The 16,534-nt window shown below is 44.6% G+C and overlaps 1 protein-coding gene across 4 annotated transcripts in view; it reads right to left on the bottom strand.

The window, feature by feature from the left end:
* Nucleotides 1–16,534, bottom strand: part of CEP290 (centrosomal protein 290) — a 3,224,991-nt gene that overhangs the window by 2,993,471 nt on the left and 214,986 nt on the right. For 3 of the 4 annotated variants that reach the window (XM_069629332.1, XM_069629331.1, XM_069629333.1), the window contains 3 exons: nt 13,526–13,615; nt 13,072–13,194; nt 486–609 (listed from right to left, as the gene is read on the bottom strand). In XM_069629332.1, coding sequence (XP_069485433.1) covers nt 486–609; nt 13,072–13,194; nt 13,526–13,615 — 337 coding nt within the window. Of the gene's footprint in view, nt 1–485; nt 610–13,071; nt 13,195–13,525; nt 13,616–16,534 lie in introns of those variants that run through there. The other variant, XM_069629334.1, reaches the window with a different exon arrangement.

Raw genomic sequence — 16,534 nt, forward strand, 5'->3', positions numbered from 1 at the left:
AAGTCATTCTTTGTACATTGAAGTAAAGGACTGAATATGTCACACTGATTCCATGGCGATTGTACTTGTATAAATGCCAATATAAACATTTTAAAATAAAATAAGCAGAAATTGTGTTTTGGACTGGGAGTTCCTTAGTGCAATGTAAGCCTTTGTCCCCAAAAGGAGAGATACTCCCAATGAGTTATCCCTTGCCCAGACCCCTAGGGAGGGTCTTGACTAGCGGGCACAACTCCATAGCATTAAATGGGGTGTCTCCCCTCTGGGAAGACGGGACAAATTGTTCAGATTCATCACAACCCTCTCCCGAGTCACGAGCCTGCCAACAAAAGCAGCCGCCGCCACTGCTCCATAACAGAGTACTATGAACCCTAAAAGCCAAACAGACAATTATTTAACATTAACTATTCTACAAAATATACCAATACAGAAAGATACTTAAATAAAAAAATGTACTAAAACAACAAAAGGTAAATGACATGCACCTTTATTATTTTGGAGCTGAATTTTCAACTCCTCAATAATGACAGCATTGTTTTCCATCTCCTTGGTGTACTGTTCTACTTGCTCAGACAGCATTTTGATTTGACTGTCCCGGTCTTGCACCCCCTACAAAAAGAAATATGTTATAGCACACATTTCCAAAATGTAATAAAAAAGTGAGGCCTAAGTGCCACATTGTGTTTAAGTACAAATGAAATTGATATTTTTGTTTCACAGAAAAATATATAACAGTAAGAAGACCAAAACAATGGCATATACATGTTTGTTTCTTTCGAATGATAAATGTATCTAGAATATATTTCAAGTTTACAGTATGAAAATAGTACAGTATTTAAATGTGTTATTGAATTTGAAAAGTTAACGCTACGCACCACAGTGATTACTGCACTCCTATATCCATAGCTTCCTTTCCACCATCCCACGGGATATCCAGCACCCTGTGCTGTAGACCAGAACACACCCAGTCTTTTAGAAACTATAGCCTCTGAGGCAGAACGCGTGAGCGAGCACATGCTCCATCCACGCCCGGCTCTACAACCTCACATGCTTTTCCGGGCTCCCTCCAGCCCTTTACTGAATGTTCAAAGCTATGACTTGAACTGCATTTTGGTTGAGGGGATGGATGGAGAATGTTATGAGGGAAAAGAACAAGTTACTTACCGCTAGTAACTTTCTTTAGAATGGATGTTCCTCACCTTTGATATCTCCAACATCCAGCTTCAGCTGCTTCAGGATAATTTTTCGTAAGAGGGTGCTGTGCCTCAATGCGGTCGACTCGATATCCCTCAAGGGCCTCTGTCTCGAGGATGATGTCACCCGTTGGCGTTAGTTCTGTTTTTTCGTGTCATTCTTACAGTAGAACTAACCGCATTAAACTGGTGTAGACCATACTAGACTATGAAAGAGCGTAAAACTGCAATAAAATGGAAATTCTACTGCTGGGAGGGGCGATTAGGAATACGTGGGAGGAACATCCAGTAAAAAGAAGGTTACCAGGATTAATTTTCTCGAATGGATTGTGTCCTCCCACATATTCCTAACCTTTAATAGACTCCCAAAGCAGCATTAGTTTTGTTGGAGGGAGTAATAATTTTGTCATCAAGGTTTGTTGTGAACCGAATGAAGGACTGCTTTCCCAAAGCTTCCATCCTGACTTAAGGTGGAATCAAGGCAGTAATGCTTTGTAAAAGTGTGAATGGTAAACCAAGTGGCTGCCTCACAAATATTTTTTATTGGAACACCTCTTTGCAGAGCAGAAGAAGTAGCCATGCCCCTAGTGGACTGGGCTCTCAAGCCTTCTTGGGGGGATCTTTCCAGACCAGCCTATTGCGTTCACTAATAGCCCAAATAATCCATCTGGACGTTTGCTTTGTTACAGCCTGTGCAAGTCTATGACCCGTGTATCCTATAAACAGTTGGTCATCTAAACAAAACTTTGACATCCTTGAAATGTAGAAACTGAGAGCCCTTCGTGGGTCAAGTCTGTGTGGTGTCTCTTCTTCGTTGTCAGGATGAGGTAGAGGGTAAAAAGTAGGTAATACTATCTTTTGTCCCAAATGAAAATCCGATATAATCTTAGGTAGGAATGAAGGACGACCATGTCTTTATGAAAGACCGTAAAAGGTGGTTTATAAGATAGTGCCCTCAACTCACTCACTCACTCACTCTACGGGCTGATGTTAACGCTACTAACAGGATGGTTTTGAATGTTAGTAGACTTAAGGGACATGAATGGAGTGGTTGAAGTGGTGCACACATGAGAAACTTTGAAACAAAATTAAGTTCCCAAACCGGAACCTAGAAAGGAGATACATTTTCTAAAGCGACACACTAATGTATCACCAAAGGAATTTTAAAATATGACATTTCCTCAGACGAGCGCTTGAAGATGGAAAGCGCTGCCAAATAAACTTTAATGGTCCCAACCTGGAGCCGCAGATTGACCAAATACAGCATAAAAGTTAACACCTCTAGTGTTTTGCATAGAAAAGGGTCCACATTCTTATCCCTGCACCAGCTGCAGACGTTATTCCAACAGCAGCAGTACTAAGAATATGTTACTGGCCTTCTCACCGAAAGCAAAATCTCAATTATGTCATCCAGGCGGTCACCATCCTTGTACCTCAGCCTCTCAGAAACCATGCACGAAGGCTGACTGTCTTGACCTCTGGACGGAGAACCTGACCCTAATCTTAAGAGAGAAGATCCTCTCTTTGCGGAAGACGCATTAGAGGGCAGATGGACATGTCCAAAAGGTCCGGGTACCACGTCCACCTGGCCCAATCCGGGGCAATTAGGATCATGGATTTCCCAAACTTTCTCAATCTCCTGATCACATGAGGAATGACGGGGACTGGAGGAAACGCAAACAGAAGTTGAACTTCCCAGTCCACTACTAACGCGACTCGTACAGCTCCTCTTGGGGGAAATTCCCCTGGAGCAGAACAGTTCGCACTTCCGGTTGGCCCAGGTCACAAACAGATTCACTTGCGGGGTTGCTCAAAGGGTGAACATCTCTTGAAGGACTTTCAGAGCTACTTCCCAATCATGGGAGATTGCTCTGCCTGCTCAGAGTGTCTGCCGCCGTGATCTCCTCTAGGTGAACTGCTGATAGGGAGATTCCTTCTTGAATTGCCCAGAACCAGAGCTGCATTGCCTTTCTGCACAGTGGTAGTGACCCTAAATCTTCTCTCTTGTTGAGGTAGTACATGGCCACTATGTTGTCCATCATTATCAGGACATTCTTTCCCCATACATAAGGCAGAAAAGCCGTCAGGGCAAGTCTTATTGCTCTCAGCTCCAAAAAATTGATGTGTAGTTTGGACTCTGTGAAACCAGAAGGTGTCTCACCAACTAGTCCCTGGGGATCTGTCATCCAGGTGGCCAAGACACGGCCATCGCTTTTGGCTCCAGTTCCTGGTGGTGGACCAGTGCCACATCCTACCAGGTGGGATACTTAGGAACTCAACCCCACCCCCCTTCACAAAACAAACACTTTCTCACGGACAGTTCGCTATGAGAGAAGACGGACTAACAAGCCATATACCGGTCATGCCCCAATACAATGGTCAGGCAATTACTGACCATCACACACACCTGACTTCCATAACACTTCCCCCACACAGCTAAAAGGTGGAGCACGAAAGCACACTCTGAGCAGGGCAGAGCACATGAGGAAGCAGCAGTTCCAAGATGGCAGTTTGGAAAGATGGCAAAACAGAAGGGTATTTGCAAGGAGGTAAGTGCCCTTGACCTTTTTCGGCGAGAAACCGTTACTTTCATGAACCTTCAAGAATAGAAACCGTAAGACCAGGAAGAAAGGCTGAAGAATTCTGCATTGTGTGTCTGAGGTACCCGGGTCCCTCCCATGTCGATAGTCAAGGCGGGGAGAATAGATTGCCGCTGTGGTTCTGTCCTTGGCTCCTACAACAAAGCAGCGCCAGTGAAGTCAGCACAGCCGGGGAGACTGATAGAAGACTGGTCTGTGTTGAAGCCAAGGTTACAAGCTCCAACATTGTATGGTGAACGCTGAAGCGAACAGTTTATGAAATGCATGTGATAACCAACTAGAGTAAAAGTGAACAGATGAGTGATTGAACTTTGAAACAGACGGACAATGCCCTCGACAGAGTGGTCCGGCACCGCGTGGGTGTTCATTCGTAAGTCTCTGTAGGGTATCCAACAGGGTTAAGAAAGGTCAAAGATTGGCAAAAGAACTGTACATCGAAGTAGTCCTGCGATGGGTCTAGCAAAATCCAGTGCAAAATCAAAACTCTGATATTGATACTGTCAAGCAAGTTGAAGACAACAGAACAAATTAATCCGAGCCCGAAGGAGGGAGATCAACTGAAAGCTTTTGGGATAAAGCAAGTTTGTGATAAAGTGAATTAAAGTTGGTCTGAGCCCGACACAGGGGGATCAGAGGGGCACAGGAATACACCCGAAAAGTAGAACATTGTTTCGAAAGGGGATCTGGGCCTGGATGAGGGGGATCCAAGGTGATTAGTGAATCATCTGAGAAATTGAGTACGCGTAAAATCCTAAGAGGAAAATAACATTGTTCTTTTGACGCATGGCGCCCTATGAACGAAGTGACTTTGCAAGACAAAGAGACTAGGGCATAGAAGGCCCTGATGCTAATGTTTGAACTGCGCCCCTGTGCTAGAGAAGCTAGAGACTTTGCTAAGCTCGAGTGTACCGCCTTTTTCCCGTGCTGAAAACATGGGGAATGGAGGTCAACAGCCTGAACATCCCGACATAAATTCTTGAACACTTCTTTCTTTCGCATAACATTGTTTCCCACACTATTTGCATTTAGAGGGAAGGATTGGCAATACATCTCTTAGTATAGGCCCTTTTATTTTGACAAGACAACACTAGGAATTAGTTATTTGATGGTCGCACCTTGCTCCCATCTGTAGATTTAAGATTAGATGGGCGTTTTTCAAAACCTTTTTGTTCAATAAACACCCTGTAACTGTGGTCACTTGTATGTCTTACTGTTGATACCATGCCTTCCTTACAACTCCAATGGAGACAAACGACGGCGGATTGTCAGATCGTCGGGATGGGCTCCCCACCCAGTGAGTGAGGCGTCCGTAACTGCCATTATCTCCGGCCATGGTTGCCAAAAAGGTTCTCCATTCAGAATGTTGTCCTTGCAGGCCCACCACAGGAGATCCTGTGCGACCCTGTTTGGAAACTGAAGTAGGTCTGACATGTTGCCTGAGAATTGAGACCATTGTGTCCTGAGAGCCCACTGAAGGGATCTCATTCTCAGACGAGCCTCTGGCACCAGGAAAATGCAGGATGCCATAAGGCCAAGCAACCTCAAGAAGTCAAAGGCCGGGAGATGCTGGGCACTTTCCCAAGGATGTATCCAGTACAGCCCTGATGAACTGGAGCTTTTGAGATGGTATCACGTGTGTCAGGAATGTACTTTGGGGCAGAAACAAGCAAGTTCTGGGAAAGAAATAGAGTAAAACTACAATTCCCAGCATCCTATGGGCTCGCGTGTAGTTCTCTGGGTTTCACGCGGCCGTCAGCTGCGCCTGATTGAGTGGCTAATAAAACCGCCGGCCGCCCGTGCACTGGTGTGGATAATTAATGATGACAGCACGGGCAGTCGCGGCATGATGAAGGAGTTCCAGGACTGTTTGAGGGATCCAGCCAGCCAGTTGATCTAATCTATTCTCCCGGCCCGCGGTGGTGAGGAGCATTATCCTTTTTGTTTCCCAGCTACAAAACAAAGGTGCACGCAGGAAGTTCTCGGCCCGCACAGATTTCTTAAATCCTTGGTTCTGTATGTGAAGTAGCTGAGAAATCCATCTACATCAAGACCATCAAACGCCTTCTCCGATTTGAGGATGGAGAGTTGAAGAAAACCGATTGGTACACTTCAAGTTCAGATGATATTTTGAGACCACACTGGGCAAACATTTTGGATGCATCCTCAATACAACCGTGCCTGGATAAAATGTCAAGCGCCGTTCCTAATGAAGTGAAAGCGCAGATCTTGCTTACTCAGCATGCTGCTGTTATGGTGGCTGAAAAAAACTTTCTTCCAGGATGCAAGTTTTGGTTCTGCAGAATGTACAGGCTCGAAAAAACAGACATTAACCATTTAAGCACTGTATTCAACTCCCACTGTTGGGCCATTGGTCTCACAGATGCACGGGGGAGGGATTTTAGAAAGCTCTGCAAAAAATCTGTCACCAATGGACGCAAAAACCAAAGCCTTCAAGTTGCTTTTTTTTTTAAAACTGATCATGGCCACAATAAGAGTCCTTAAAGATGAATGCTACAACATGGTTTATGTGTGGTGCAACAAATACAGTAAAATATATTTAGGAAGACCGGTTGACGGATTAATAACCTTGGAACCCAAAGAGCAACCTTTTCTCCAAAATAAATGATATTAGTTGTCGGTATTGTGGAATGTGCCATATATGAAGGCAGGAGTTTTAAATGCCTGTATACTTAGACCTCAGAGCCAGGGTTGCAAGACTGAGGGAAGTTGGGCTGTGTGTCAACACCTTCCCTTGCTTCATTGTCATTAGTGTTTTGTGCGCCCTGAGCAGATTGTTTTGTTCCACAGACATTGTTAAAAGGTGGCAAATTGGCTGAGGCAACATTGGGGACTTGAGAATCATGGTGCAACTTCATTTAGATGTTTCGCTACTCGCAACACTGCTAGAAGAGGGAAAGCATAATGGAATTCACAAAGCCGATCAAGAAGTAATCTCCAACTAAACCCTTTAGAGGAACACAGATGTAATTGCTGCACTTCTCATTGAGATATGCTGGGAACAGGTCTACTTCTGCCACTTTCCACCGCTAGATCCACCATGGTTTAATCCAGTTCCCATTCATGCACATTCAAACTCTCAACTGATCTGTCAATGTATTCAGATTAGCTGCCAGGACAGATAGTGTATGTGTGATAGCCCACATCCACAGTAGCTGTGCATGTCTGAATAAGGTTAAGGATCTCATGCCTCCTTGCTTTCTCAGGTAAAACATTGTTTTAGAACTGCCTGTTTCAATCAGCAGCCAAACTCCTTTAACTGGAGGGCAGAAAGCAGTCTGCGCAAGCCTTACTGTTCACGATTCCAAAAGGTTGATATGGAAAGTGTATTCTTTCGCTGACCAAAACCCTTGGATTTCCAACCCTTCCATGTGCACTCCCCATCCTGCCAACAAAGCATTTGTTACCACACAGATGTCGGCCTTTCAAGGTCTCAGTGGCATACATTTGCTAGATTTGGATTTGTTGTCCACCAGATCAATCAAGTTTATGTTTTGCTCATCGCTTGTACACCATTGTTCCATTCTCCTAACAATTGGAGCCATTGTAATTGCAAAGAATGATCAAATGTAACTTTATTGATGTACAATATAATTTGTAATAATTTTAATAGCTTTTCTAAAGGTTTATAATAAATCAAATTTAAAAATAATTAAAAATTGCAACTCCTCTTGAAAAACTCTCATTCTCATGCTGCATTGGGGGGAACAATTAAATATGAAAAAGTGCTTCATGGTGATAGAAGTTCACTTAATCCTTGCTCTACCGCCTTCACAACTCTTTGATCCTAAATCCCTACAAGGTCATGCACTTGCCCAGGAAAGCGTGCATGCATGCGGCCCAGGAAGGGAGTGGGACTATCTGGTCCCAGTCTACAACCATGGTGCCAGAGTCTAGGTATGAAACGGTAGTTGTCCCTGATTGGAAAACTACTGGCTGTGTGATGGTGCAGATCCTTACCATTGGTGGGTTTGTACTTGCTTCCAGGCTGGATTGCGGATAAGATGAGGACTCCTCCAACCATTTTTTCAGGCCAAGAATCCCTCATAGACGAACAGCCGACTGAAGATAAGAAAAAAAACTTCTGAAAAGGCTTGGCATTCCTTCATGCGTCTGGCCTGGTGAGGCCCTGTTGGACTGCCTGATCTCTGAAGACCTATGGTGCTTCCGCCCTTGGCCCTCGAGGATCCAGCCACCTTGAGCCTTTGGAAGTGTCCCTGGACCACCCAGTGGACTGACCAGCTCTGTTGTGGGCTACCTCACCAGAAGCATTGCCATTCCGCAGTTGCACCCAGAACTTTGGTAACCGCCAGCTCGTGGTACAAGTCGCATTTCCTCTGAATTTTGGCATCCCAGCATTAAGGGATCCTGTCCTAGAGAAGCTTCTAAAACTGATTGAAAGGACGCCTGTCATCACCTGTATGCAGAGACAGTCACTGGAACTTGCCTTGACCTATCCTGTGAAGTGTCCTGAAGAAAACTGTATTGAAGAATCTTGCATTTCTTCCTTGCCAAAGGTTGCATCTTGACCTTATCGGAAGCCAGAAGAACCCCTGCACCGCAGCTCCTGGGCACCTCTTACTGGAAAGAAAAGTGGGAAATCCAACCTCCAGCCACCCCCAGTCGGCCCATCAAGTAATCTGGGAAAATCTAAATTGGGGGGGCAGGGATGGCATAGGAGTAAACGCAAAGCATTTGGCCCTCTGCCCGTCCTCGGTAGGATAACATTGGCAATAAGTCACTTTGTATCATAATCTTCCATTCCACTGCCTTTTGGTCATCAAACCTGGGTAGTATTTTCTGAAAGATAAGAACGCAATTACTTACCTTAGTAACCTTGTTAAGTATCTTCTTTGAACTATCACCAACACAAGTAAATTATAACTTGCCTGCAAAGACACATTCTGGTGCGAAGCATTGCGGCTCCTGTGACCTTTGGGCACAAAGCCCCTTTCTTCTTAGAGATTGGACTGCTGAAGTTAGGGAAATTCACTTGTGGCTTGGTTTCATCATTACTGCGTTATTGTACTTGCGTCCTGTGTTCAGTTATTTGAATGCAATTTATGAACCTATGGTGAATGTATATATGTTTATTATTGAGTATTGTGTGCCAATATCACCTGCCAGCTTATTTCAGTGTTTGTAGAAGGACTCGAAAAATATAGTCTTTTATACTGTGAGGAGCCAGTAATGAGACCCAGACACAAAAGGCTCATGTTTTGGCTAAAGACTTCTTAAAGAAAAGGAGGATTGGGGAAATGCCACTCTGTCCCTGCTCTAGAGACGTTTCCCTATCAAAAAGCAAAACTAAGGGTCTGTCAAAGTCAGAATGTCCAAAACAAAACTGTCCCGTGTCCAAAGTTCTATTCTGGCACTTCGACTTTAACAAAATAAACTCTAAGGTGCAAAGAGTAATGATCCTAGTCTTCAAGTGTTCAAAAAGGGACAAAGTTTGACATAAAAGTTCAAAATCCAACAAAAAGGTTTTTCCACACGGACAAAAGTTCCCAGTTCTAGGGGTAACCTCCCTACCCAAGTTTTTTGCATTTCACCTCGATGGAACTTAGCTAATGTTCTTATACCGTGCATACCTTTCATTCCATCTAATACACATATGCCTTTCAAATTCAGTTACCTATAAGCCTTTTCAATGACCATTAATAAATCAGAGGGACCTGGAAGCGATTAATAATAATTCAGATATTTACACAAGTGACCCTATGAATTACTGACCGATAATGACCTTTAAGATATGCTAGAACAGCGTATGTTACGCTGGAAACGGCTAGTAGTTCATAAATGGCATTTCCGTTTTGCAGCTTATACAACAGAAACATGGTATCCTGCCAGTACTTTTATATCTGAAAAATCATTTCTTCGTAGCATCAGGGAAAAATGACTCCCTTCCCCCGATGTTTGGCAGGCTGGGTTCACTAACCTGCCCAACACCGTCACTTATCTTGACAAAAGTTCCCTTGGCCTCTGATGGGCTTTTGTCTTCCCCTTCATGTATTTTGCATTTCTCACCAGTTACGAGCTTCCCCTTGTGTATGTTACTTTCCTTTCATTCTATTTTTAAGTAACAGCATTGGTGCATCAGCCACCCAGTAACCTATTCAGTTGCCTTTGGCACTGCCTCTCCCCCGTTTGCTTTGTAGAATTGGTTTGGTTGGCACCCAGCTTAATGCAGTCTTGCCACTGTGCCCCTCTCCTTAATGCGCAATACCCACAGGGTTTCCGTTGCTCGCGGTAAACAGCCGGCACATCCTCCTGGCCTCGGTGAGGTTGGGTTGGCTTCTCTGCTGACTGTCAGCATGTCTTCCACCAGCGTGGTGTTCAGCTGCGTTACCGACTGGCATGCAGTTCCGCGTCTGCAGCTCTATCAATTCCTGCTGTTTCTCCCTCTTCTCTCTGTAGACTAATGGGCCTCGCCCCTGCAAGGTAAGGAAACTAACTCTCCTGCAAGTCTGGTGAACTCAGTAGACTGGGTGCATCAGCTTTTCTCCACAGCCGGCCATCTATCTCTCCCTCTGCTCAACCAGTCTCTCCTGGGGTCGGTGCAGTTTATTTTTTATTTTTTTTTTAATTGTTTTGGCTGAATAACAAACCTTTCAATTTATAAAATACCATCAATACAATTGTGATCAATATATAAAACAAGAGCAATTATACATAACAATTAATAATTAACACAATAAAATTTCTCATAAGAATTAACTCTTTCCTCACCCAGTTAGTATTTAAAAATTCTACAATTCCAATTCATTCAAATATCCAATAGTAGCTAATTTGATAGACATATGTTTAGCACCAAATACAAGCAGCCAAAATTCTTCATTGTCAATAGATCTTAGTTGTTCGAAATATCGGAAAACACATTTGCAGCATTTGGCATGCAGTTCAGGACAACATGCAACAATATGCTTCAGGGTTTCTGGATGGTTAATGCATTTACAAAATCTACAAATATTCTCCTTAGATCATAACATCTTTCGTCTGAATAGAATTTCCTTGGTAGTCCAGAGATTAAGACGGAACCTCATATAATCTCCTCTAAATTTGTGTGAGGGATATTTAATTAGATAAGACTCAGGAGTTCGATACCTTTTATGAGCAGCCACAATTCTTCATTGGTGCAGTTTCAGCAGACTGAGCCCCAGCTCGCCTGGTCAGCTTCTACTGCTGGGCCAGTCTCAACACCCAGGGATTCCACTGCCTCCAAGTAAGCGTTCCAGTCTTCCCTCTTCTGGCTTCTTTGGAAAGGCTTCACTCCTTCCACATTGTTTGCCGAGGCAGGGCTTCTCTCACGCTTCCTGAGTTTTTCTTTGCTTTTATATTGGATCTGGCCATTAGGATTTGGGGAAAGACTAGACTACTGATAAAGGTTCTTATTAGCAGCGTTCATCGCTGCTCCTCGCCTCTTTCTCATCTCGGTTGTTGGAAAGAGACTAGACTGCTGACAGTGGTTCCTATTAAAAGGAATCATCATTCCTCTGTTCCTCTCCCTCGTCAAGGTACTAAGAAAGTGATCTTCATTGAGGTAACTCTTATTATTCCTCGTCCCAGTACTTAATATTAAATGGTGGGAGGGGTACAATTTTTGAGTCTATGTGGGGAGGGATTGTTCTTTGACTGGCAGGAATACAGTGTTCCATCTAGCGAGTCCACTTTACTCCCATTAATAATAAGGATTGTCTCCCACCACATGTTCCTCCCTCGAGCAGCCACTCCCAAGGCCCAGATCAAGTAGCGGCTGCCCTTCCCTAGCCATATGGGGCAAGAATCTCCCAGGGCAAATAGTGGTGTTATCGCTAGATTCATCACAACATTTACCCATCTAAATTAAATTATTGTGTATTATATTGTGTTGACTCATTGAGAGTCCCTGACCCCACTTACACTCTGTTGAGAATAGCCTTCACTGCTCTCCACGTTTATCTTGATTGGGTTTTGGCTAACCTCTCAGAATTCCCTGTTTACTATAACTAGGGTGGCCTCCTAAAATCTGTCCACCAGGCCAGATTCTAGAAATCCCTTGGTCATTTTTTTTCATTGGTCATTTTTATTATGCGCCTATACACGTGTGTCTCAAAGTGCAACAAGGCAAGGGGTGGGGAGAAACGCTTAATCCAGAGATCGATTTAAAGTGCGGGTCCGGTTTTCGAACCTGTGTTGTTCAGTGTGGTCATGCTTCCAAGACCTGCGCGTTGCCACAGGGCTATCCTCCCTTCATCTTAACATATGCCAAAGCCTACTTTGTTGAAGTAGTCGGCTGTCCACTGATATCTTGTTATGGAAAGACGTTGTTATGCTTTAGGTGAGAAATACCCAGGCTTTGTTTTGTAAAAGCAATGTGGTCTTTGTTACCCTACATACATATTTTACATCTTGCACGCTGAGCACTTGGATAGTGTTAGCATTTTTAAACATATTAACTAGCTCAAAGTTGGTCTTTTTGCATCTAATGGCTTAAAAACAAATTAAGTTTTCACCTCTATCTGTCGCTTGGGGCAGACAGAGGAACCAAGAGGATTAGTTTTATTTGATCCTATGACAGATTTGCTTCACTTCTTACCATTTAGAAAGCCTAGCTATGTTCGTGTTCATTATAACTCAAAGTTTACAATCTAACAGTTGTCCTATGTCTTGACTCTACTCAGTATTCAGGCATGCCCCTTATATTTCCATTGTTTGAAACACATTCCCAGTCAGGATGCTCCATCACATTATACTAAATATGAGAGAAATGGACATGCCATGTTCCCTACACTAGAAAGGTGAGACAAGCCACATTAATCTTGGAGCCCTATTTGGGCAACACAAGAGGTGCACCACAAAGCAGGGTCAACATCTAATAGTCTAGATAGCAAACTTCAGGGAAACATTAAGCATAGGGAGATCCAAACCAAGTTTGTAATCTAACCTTAATGATTGAAATTCAAGGGGTAAAACAGGAGAGGAAAGGTCTAAACACAATGAGGGGGTGCTGTGGAAGGTGGGAGCCTTTAAATTATGCAATCTTTGTAAAACATGGAAACCTGATCATTTTGGGCAGCAGGCAATGTTACATGCTGATGTTATGTCACCTCAATTCTCGATCTGCTGCTTACTGGCATTAGGTACTATATGGAAAACTGAGCATTTACATTGTTCTATACTGTTTTCTTAGATTAACTTTTTTTGCTTTTAGGAATACAGCGATTTGACAAGTAGCATACTATACAGACCACCAAAAGAGACAGCTTATCATTGGAAGGTACCTGTTGGAGGGCCATAACATTGCCTTTATCAGCATCAAGTTGAGCAGTTTTCAGTTTTTCACGTAGGTCCAGCAACATCTGCTGATACTGAGCAATTTCATCATCTTTGGATACCAATATTCTCTGTAAAACACATTAGAATGGTAACCAATTTCATATTATGACTGCACACATCACATTTTTTAAACGTGCACAACCATCATCACAGAACAAAGCTGATCAGAATCCTTAACATTTGTATATGTACTATATTTATTAGGACAGGTAAAAGAACTATGACTAGAAGCTCTGTACACTGGCACTTATGACTGACGGGGCGATTCCAAGATTGGGTGCTTTACAATAGTAAATGAAATATGCAAAGACAGATAAATTAGCCAGTAGGGAAGAATGGGGCTAGCAAGAGTGGACTGCACTGGCAAACAGGCATACATGGTTGTAGAACAATCCATACCTTCCATTCTTCCACTTTTGTGTTCACAGCTGCTATAACTGGATCATCTTCTTCCTCCCTAGCTTTAATGTGCTCTGTTAGCTCTAGTACCTGTGATTAAGTAAAAGAAATGTTCACAGTTACTTAAACACATAATGCTGATAAACGTAATCATTAGCCAGCTAGACAACTATTAAATGTTGATGGATAATGTTTGCAAAAACAAACAATTTATGTCACACATCATATTAGACTTGCATGGTCAGGCAGTTTGGCAAATAACTTGCTTAAGAGATAAAAGGTCCAAAATGGCATTTAAGAAAATGTTTTCAGAGAAAAATGTGCCTTTTCTGTCTTTGGCTGTCCATGTTAAAGCTAAGTATGCATTGTATAAATGATTCTTCAAAGAAAAATACAAAGTTGCAACCCATAGAGAAGGTCATAATAAAAAAAAACATTGGCACAGGCTTTCCAAACGTAGGGGGATTCAATGGTTTTGTCTTGTAGGTGCTCTACAAAGGAAATATAACCCTCTACAAAATCAGCACAGCATCACTGCATAACTAGGACTACAAAGATTTCCGTCAGCTACATAGCGTTTGTGAATAGGCCAATCAGTTCAGTATCCCTGTGACAGGGTCATGGGTAGGACCCTGTTATGGGAGGGATGGGAGTTGAGGTGTTCCTTTGCCCCCGCTATGTCTTGAGACATGCATGCCAATTGGTGGCCTTCTCTCCTAAGCAATGCCTTTCTGCAGTGTTACCGGACTGGGAAAACACAATTTTGCCGGTGGAGGCACTGACATCTCTGGTAAATCAGGCCCCCACTGGCAAATAAAAAAGCAGCAATTACCGGCACCAGCATTATCGGTGCAGCGAATTGCTGGAATTTCCCCCATGGAGTCCTATGGGATTTACCTGCGTTTCCATCTCCTGCAATATCCCAGTAATACTGCGACATCAGGTGGTGGAAACAGTAGGGTCAGTTTGTTGGTATCCTGCTGGAATTACCGGCGGGATAACAGTAAACTCATAATGAACCCCTATCTAAGACTAATTGATAACGGAGGGGGGTCTGGGAAACTCCACCAGCACAAACACTGCCCATTGACTTGTTCTTGAGTGGATGGCCCCTGGGAGAGTCTCAACCAAGCCTTTAGCTCACTGTTCTTTTCAAAGAGAAGAAATGTCCCTGCATATCAGTCTGTCTTTCCCAGGGGCAGTCCAGCACCGAAATGCTAGGCAATTCTCCTCTGAACAAGAGTACCACAGCAACCCCACACACACTTCCCTTGCTTTGTGCTCATTTTTATGTGGAAACTTATGTGACGAATCAGAAGATCTCGTCCCTTCAAAAAGGAAGGAAAAGCCAATTCCCATACCCAAACCAATTAAGTGGCTAAAAATTCCCACAACAAACCCTGAACTACCCTATGGCTATATGTATTGTTGCCGTGTAAACTTAATCACAAAGAATGCAACTACTGTGATGAAAAGGCCACATACAAAAGGAACAAAGAGCAACACACATTTCAAACAACGTCATAGTCTCTTTTCTGTGATTGGTAAGAAAATCAGCAACGGGGGGGGCTGCGCTGTCGAGCAGCCGATGAATAAGGCTGCTTAGCTGCAGAGCTCTGTCAGGCGGCATGGAAATCCTTCTCCGTTGGCTCCAAATCCTATTTTGAGCTAGGACCTGCCGGATTTGAACCCGTAAGCATTGTGATCTGCTCGCCGGCCCGGGGACCTGGGCTGTGGCTGCTTCCTGGGCATACGGCCCGCGACTGCATGCCCTCAGGCTTGTTCTCCCGCCTAGACCGTTACAACCTCACTGGCTACTGGAGGAGCCCACCGATCCCGCGGCATACCCGGCCCGCCTGATTATCCTACCGGGGGAGCTGACCGATCTGCCTAGACCCCCCACCATCACACCCACCGACTTGCACTGGGAGCCTCTTCCTGAGGGGTAACTGCGGCAGGGGACTGTTGCGGCTGGCCGCACACTACGATCCTGGACACATTGAGACACCAGCGGTGCAGTGGTGCTGCCCGGGCCACCTGAGCCGCACGCACACATCGGCCCAATCACACACAGGGATGCCTCTACGCCCTAAGAGAGGACCCAGCGGCCAACCTCCAACTTCCCAATGCTTAAGGCCTTGGATCTTGGCCACCGCACGTGGTGTCACTGTGCACCCATTGCCCAGAGTGGCATCCCGCAAACCACTGGACTTTGCTAGCCAACATGAAACCAACTTGCTGACCCCTGTTCTGGGCATCATGCTGTCCTGCCCGGCCAGACACCATTGAGGTGCAGTTCTTCAAACACAATTGGGAGAACTCGCATGCCCATCTCCACTACAGACTTGCTGTTGCTCTCTCCCTTCTACCAAGCTCATAAAGACCTCCCGGGGCATCCACTAACTGTGACCTCCGGGCCCCCTTATGCGCAGGGATCGTACTGCTTGATGGGAGGAATCCACACAGCCATAGACCTCTGCTGGCTCGCCAAATCTAACCGCCATGGTCATATACACATACATCTGAACCTACCGTAGAGTGCGCTAACCTGTTCACCCAGGCTCTTTTGTACCTCCACTTCCATTACACTCTTCTGAACACCCTGTAACCCGAGAGACCTGAGGCGCTGCATGCGTTAACATTCAGGTGCCCGGCTGGTCCCTACACCTGCGCACCTACTAGGACCACAATCTTTCTGGCCACCATGACCAAGGGGAGGGGGGCGGGGCGATGGGAGGCAGGGGGTGAAGAGAAAACTGGAGCCCTGGGCAAATTCGCCAAGGCAGCTCCCCAGGGCGAGCTGGAACCTGCAACCCCCTCCCAGGCCGCTGGTGAGCAGTCACCGGAACCCGCGGCCCCTGACCTCAAAATAATGATGAGGCGATGACCACAGGATTCACTGCCGTCCATGAAAAACATGATGACATCACAGCCAATGTGTCATCAATCCGCTCACAATTGGCAAAAGAGGTCCTACGAATAAACGAGGTGGAGGAGAGGATCGGGACC

The sequence above is a fragment of the Ambystoma mexicanum genome, chromosome 12 (genome assembly GCF_040938575.1).
Source record: "Ambystoma mexicanum isolate Mex_15411 chromosome 12, UKY_AmexF1_1, whole genome shotgun sequence".
NCBI classification, from domain to species: Eukaryota; Metazoa; Chordata; class Amphibia; order Caudata; family Ambystomatidae; genus Ambystoma; species Ambystoma mexicanum.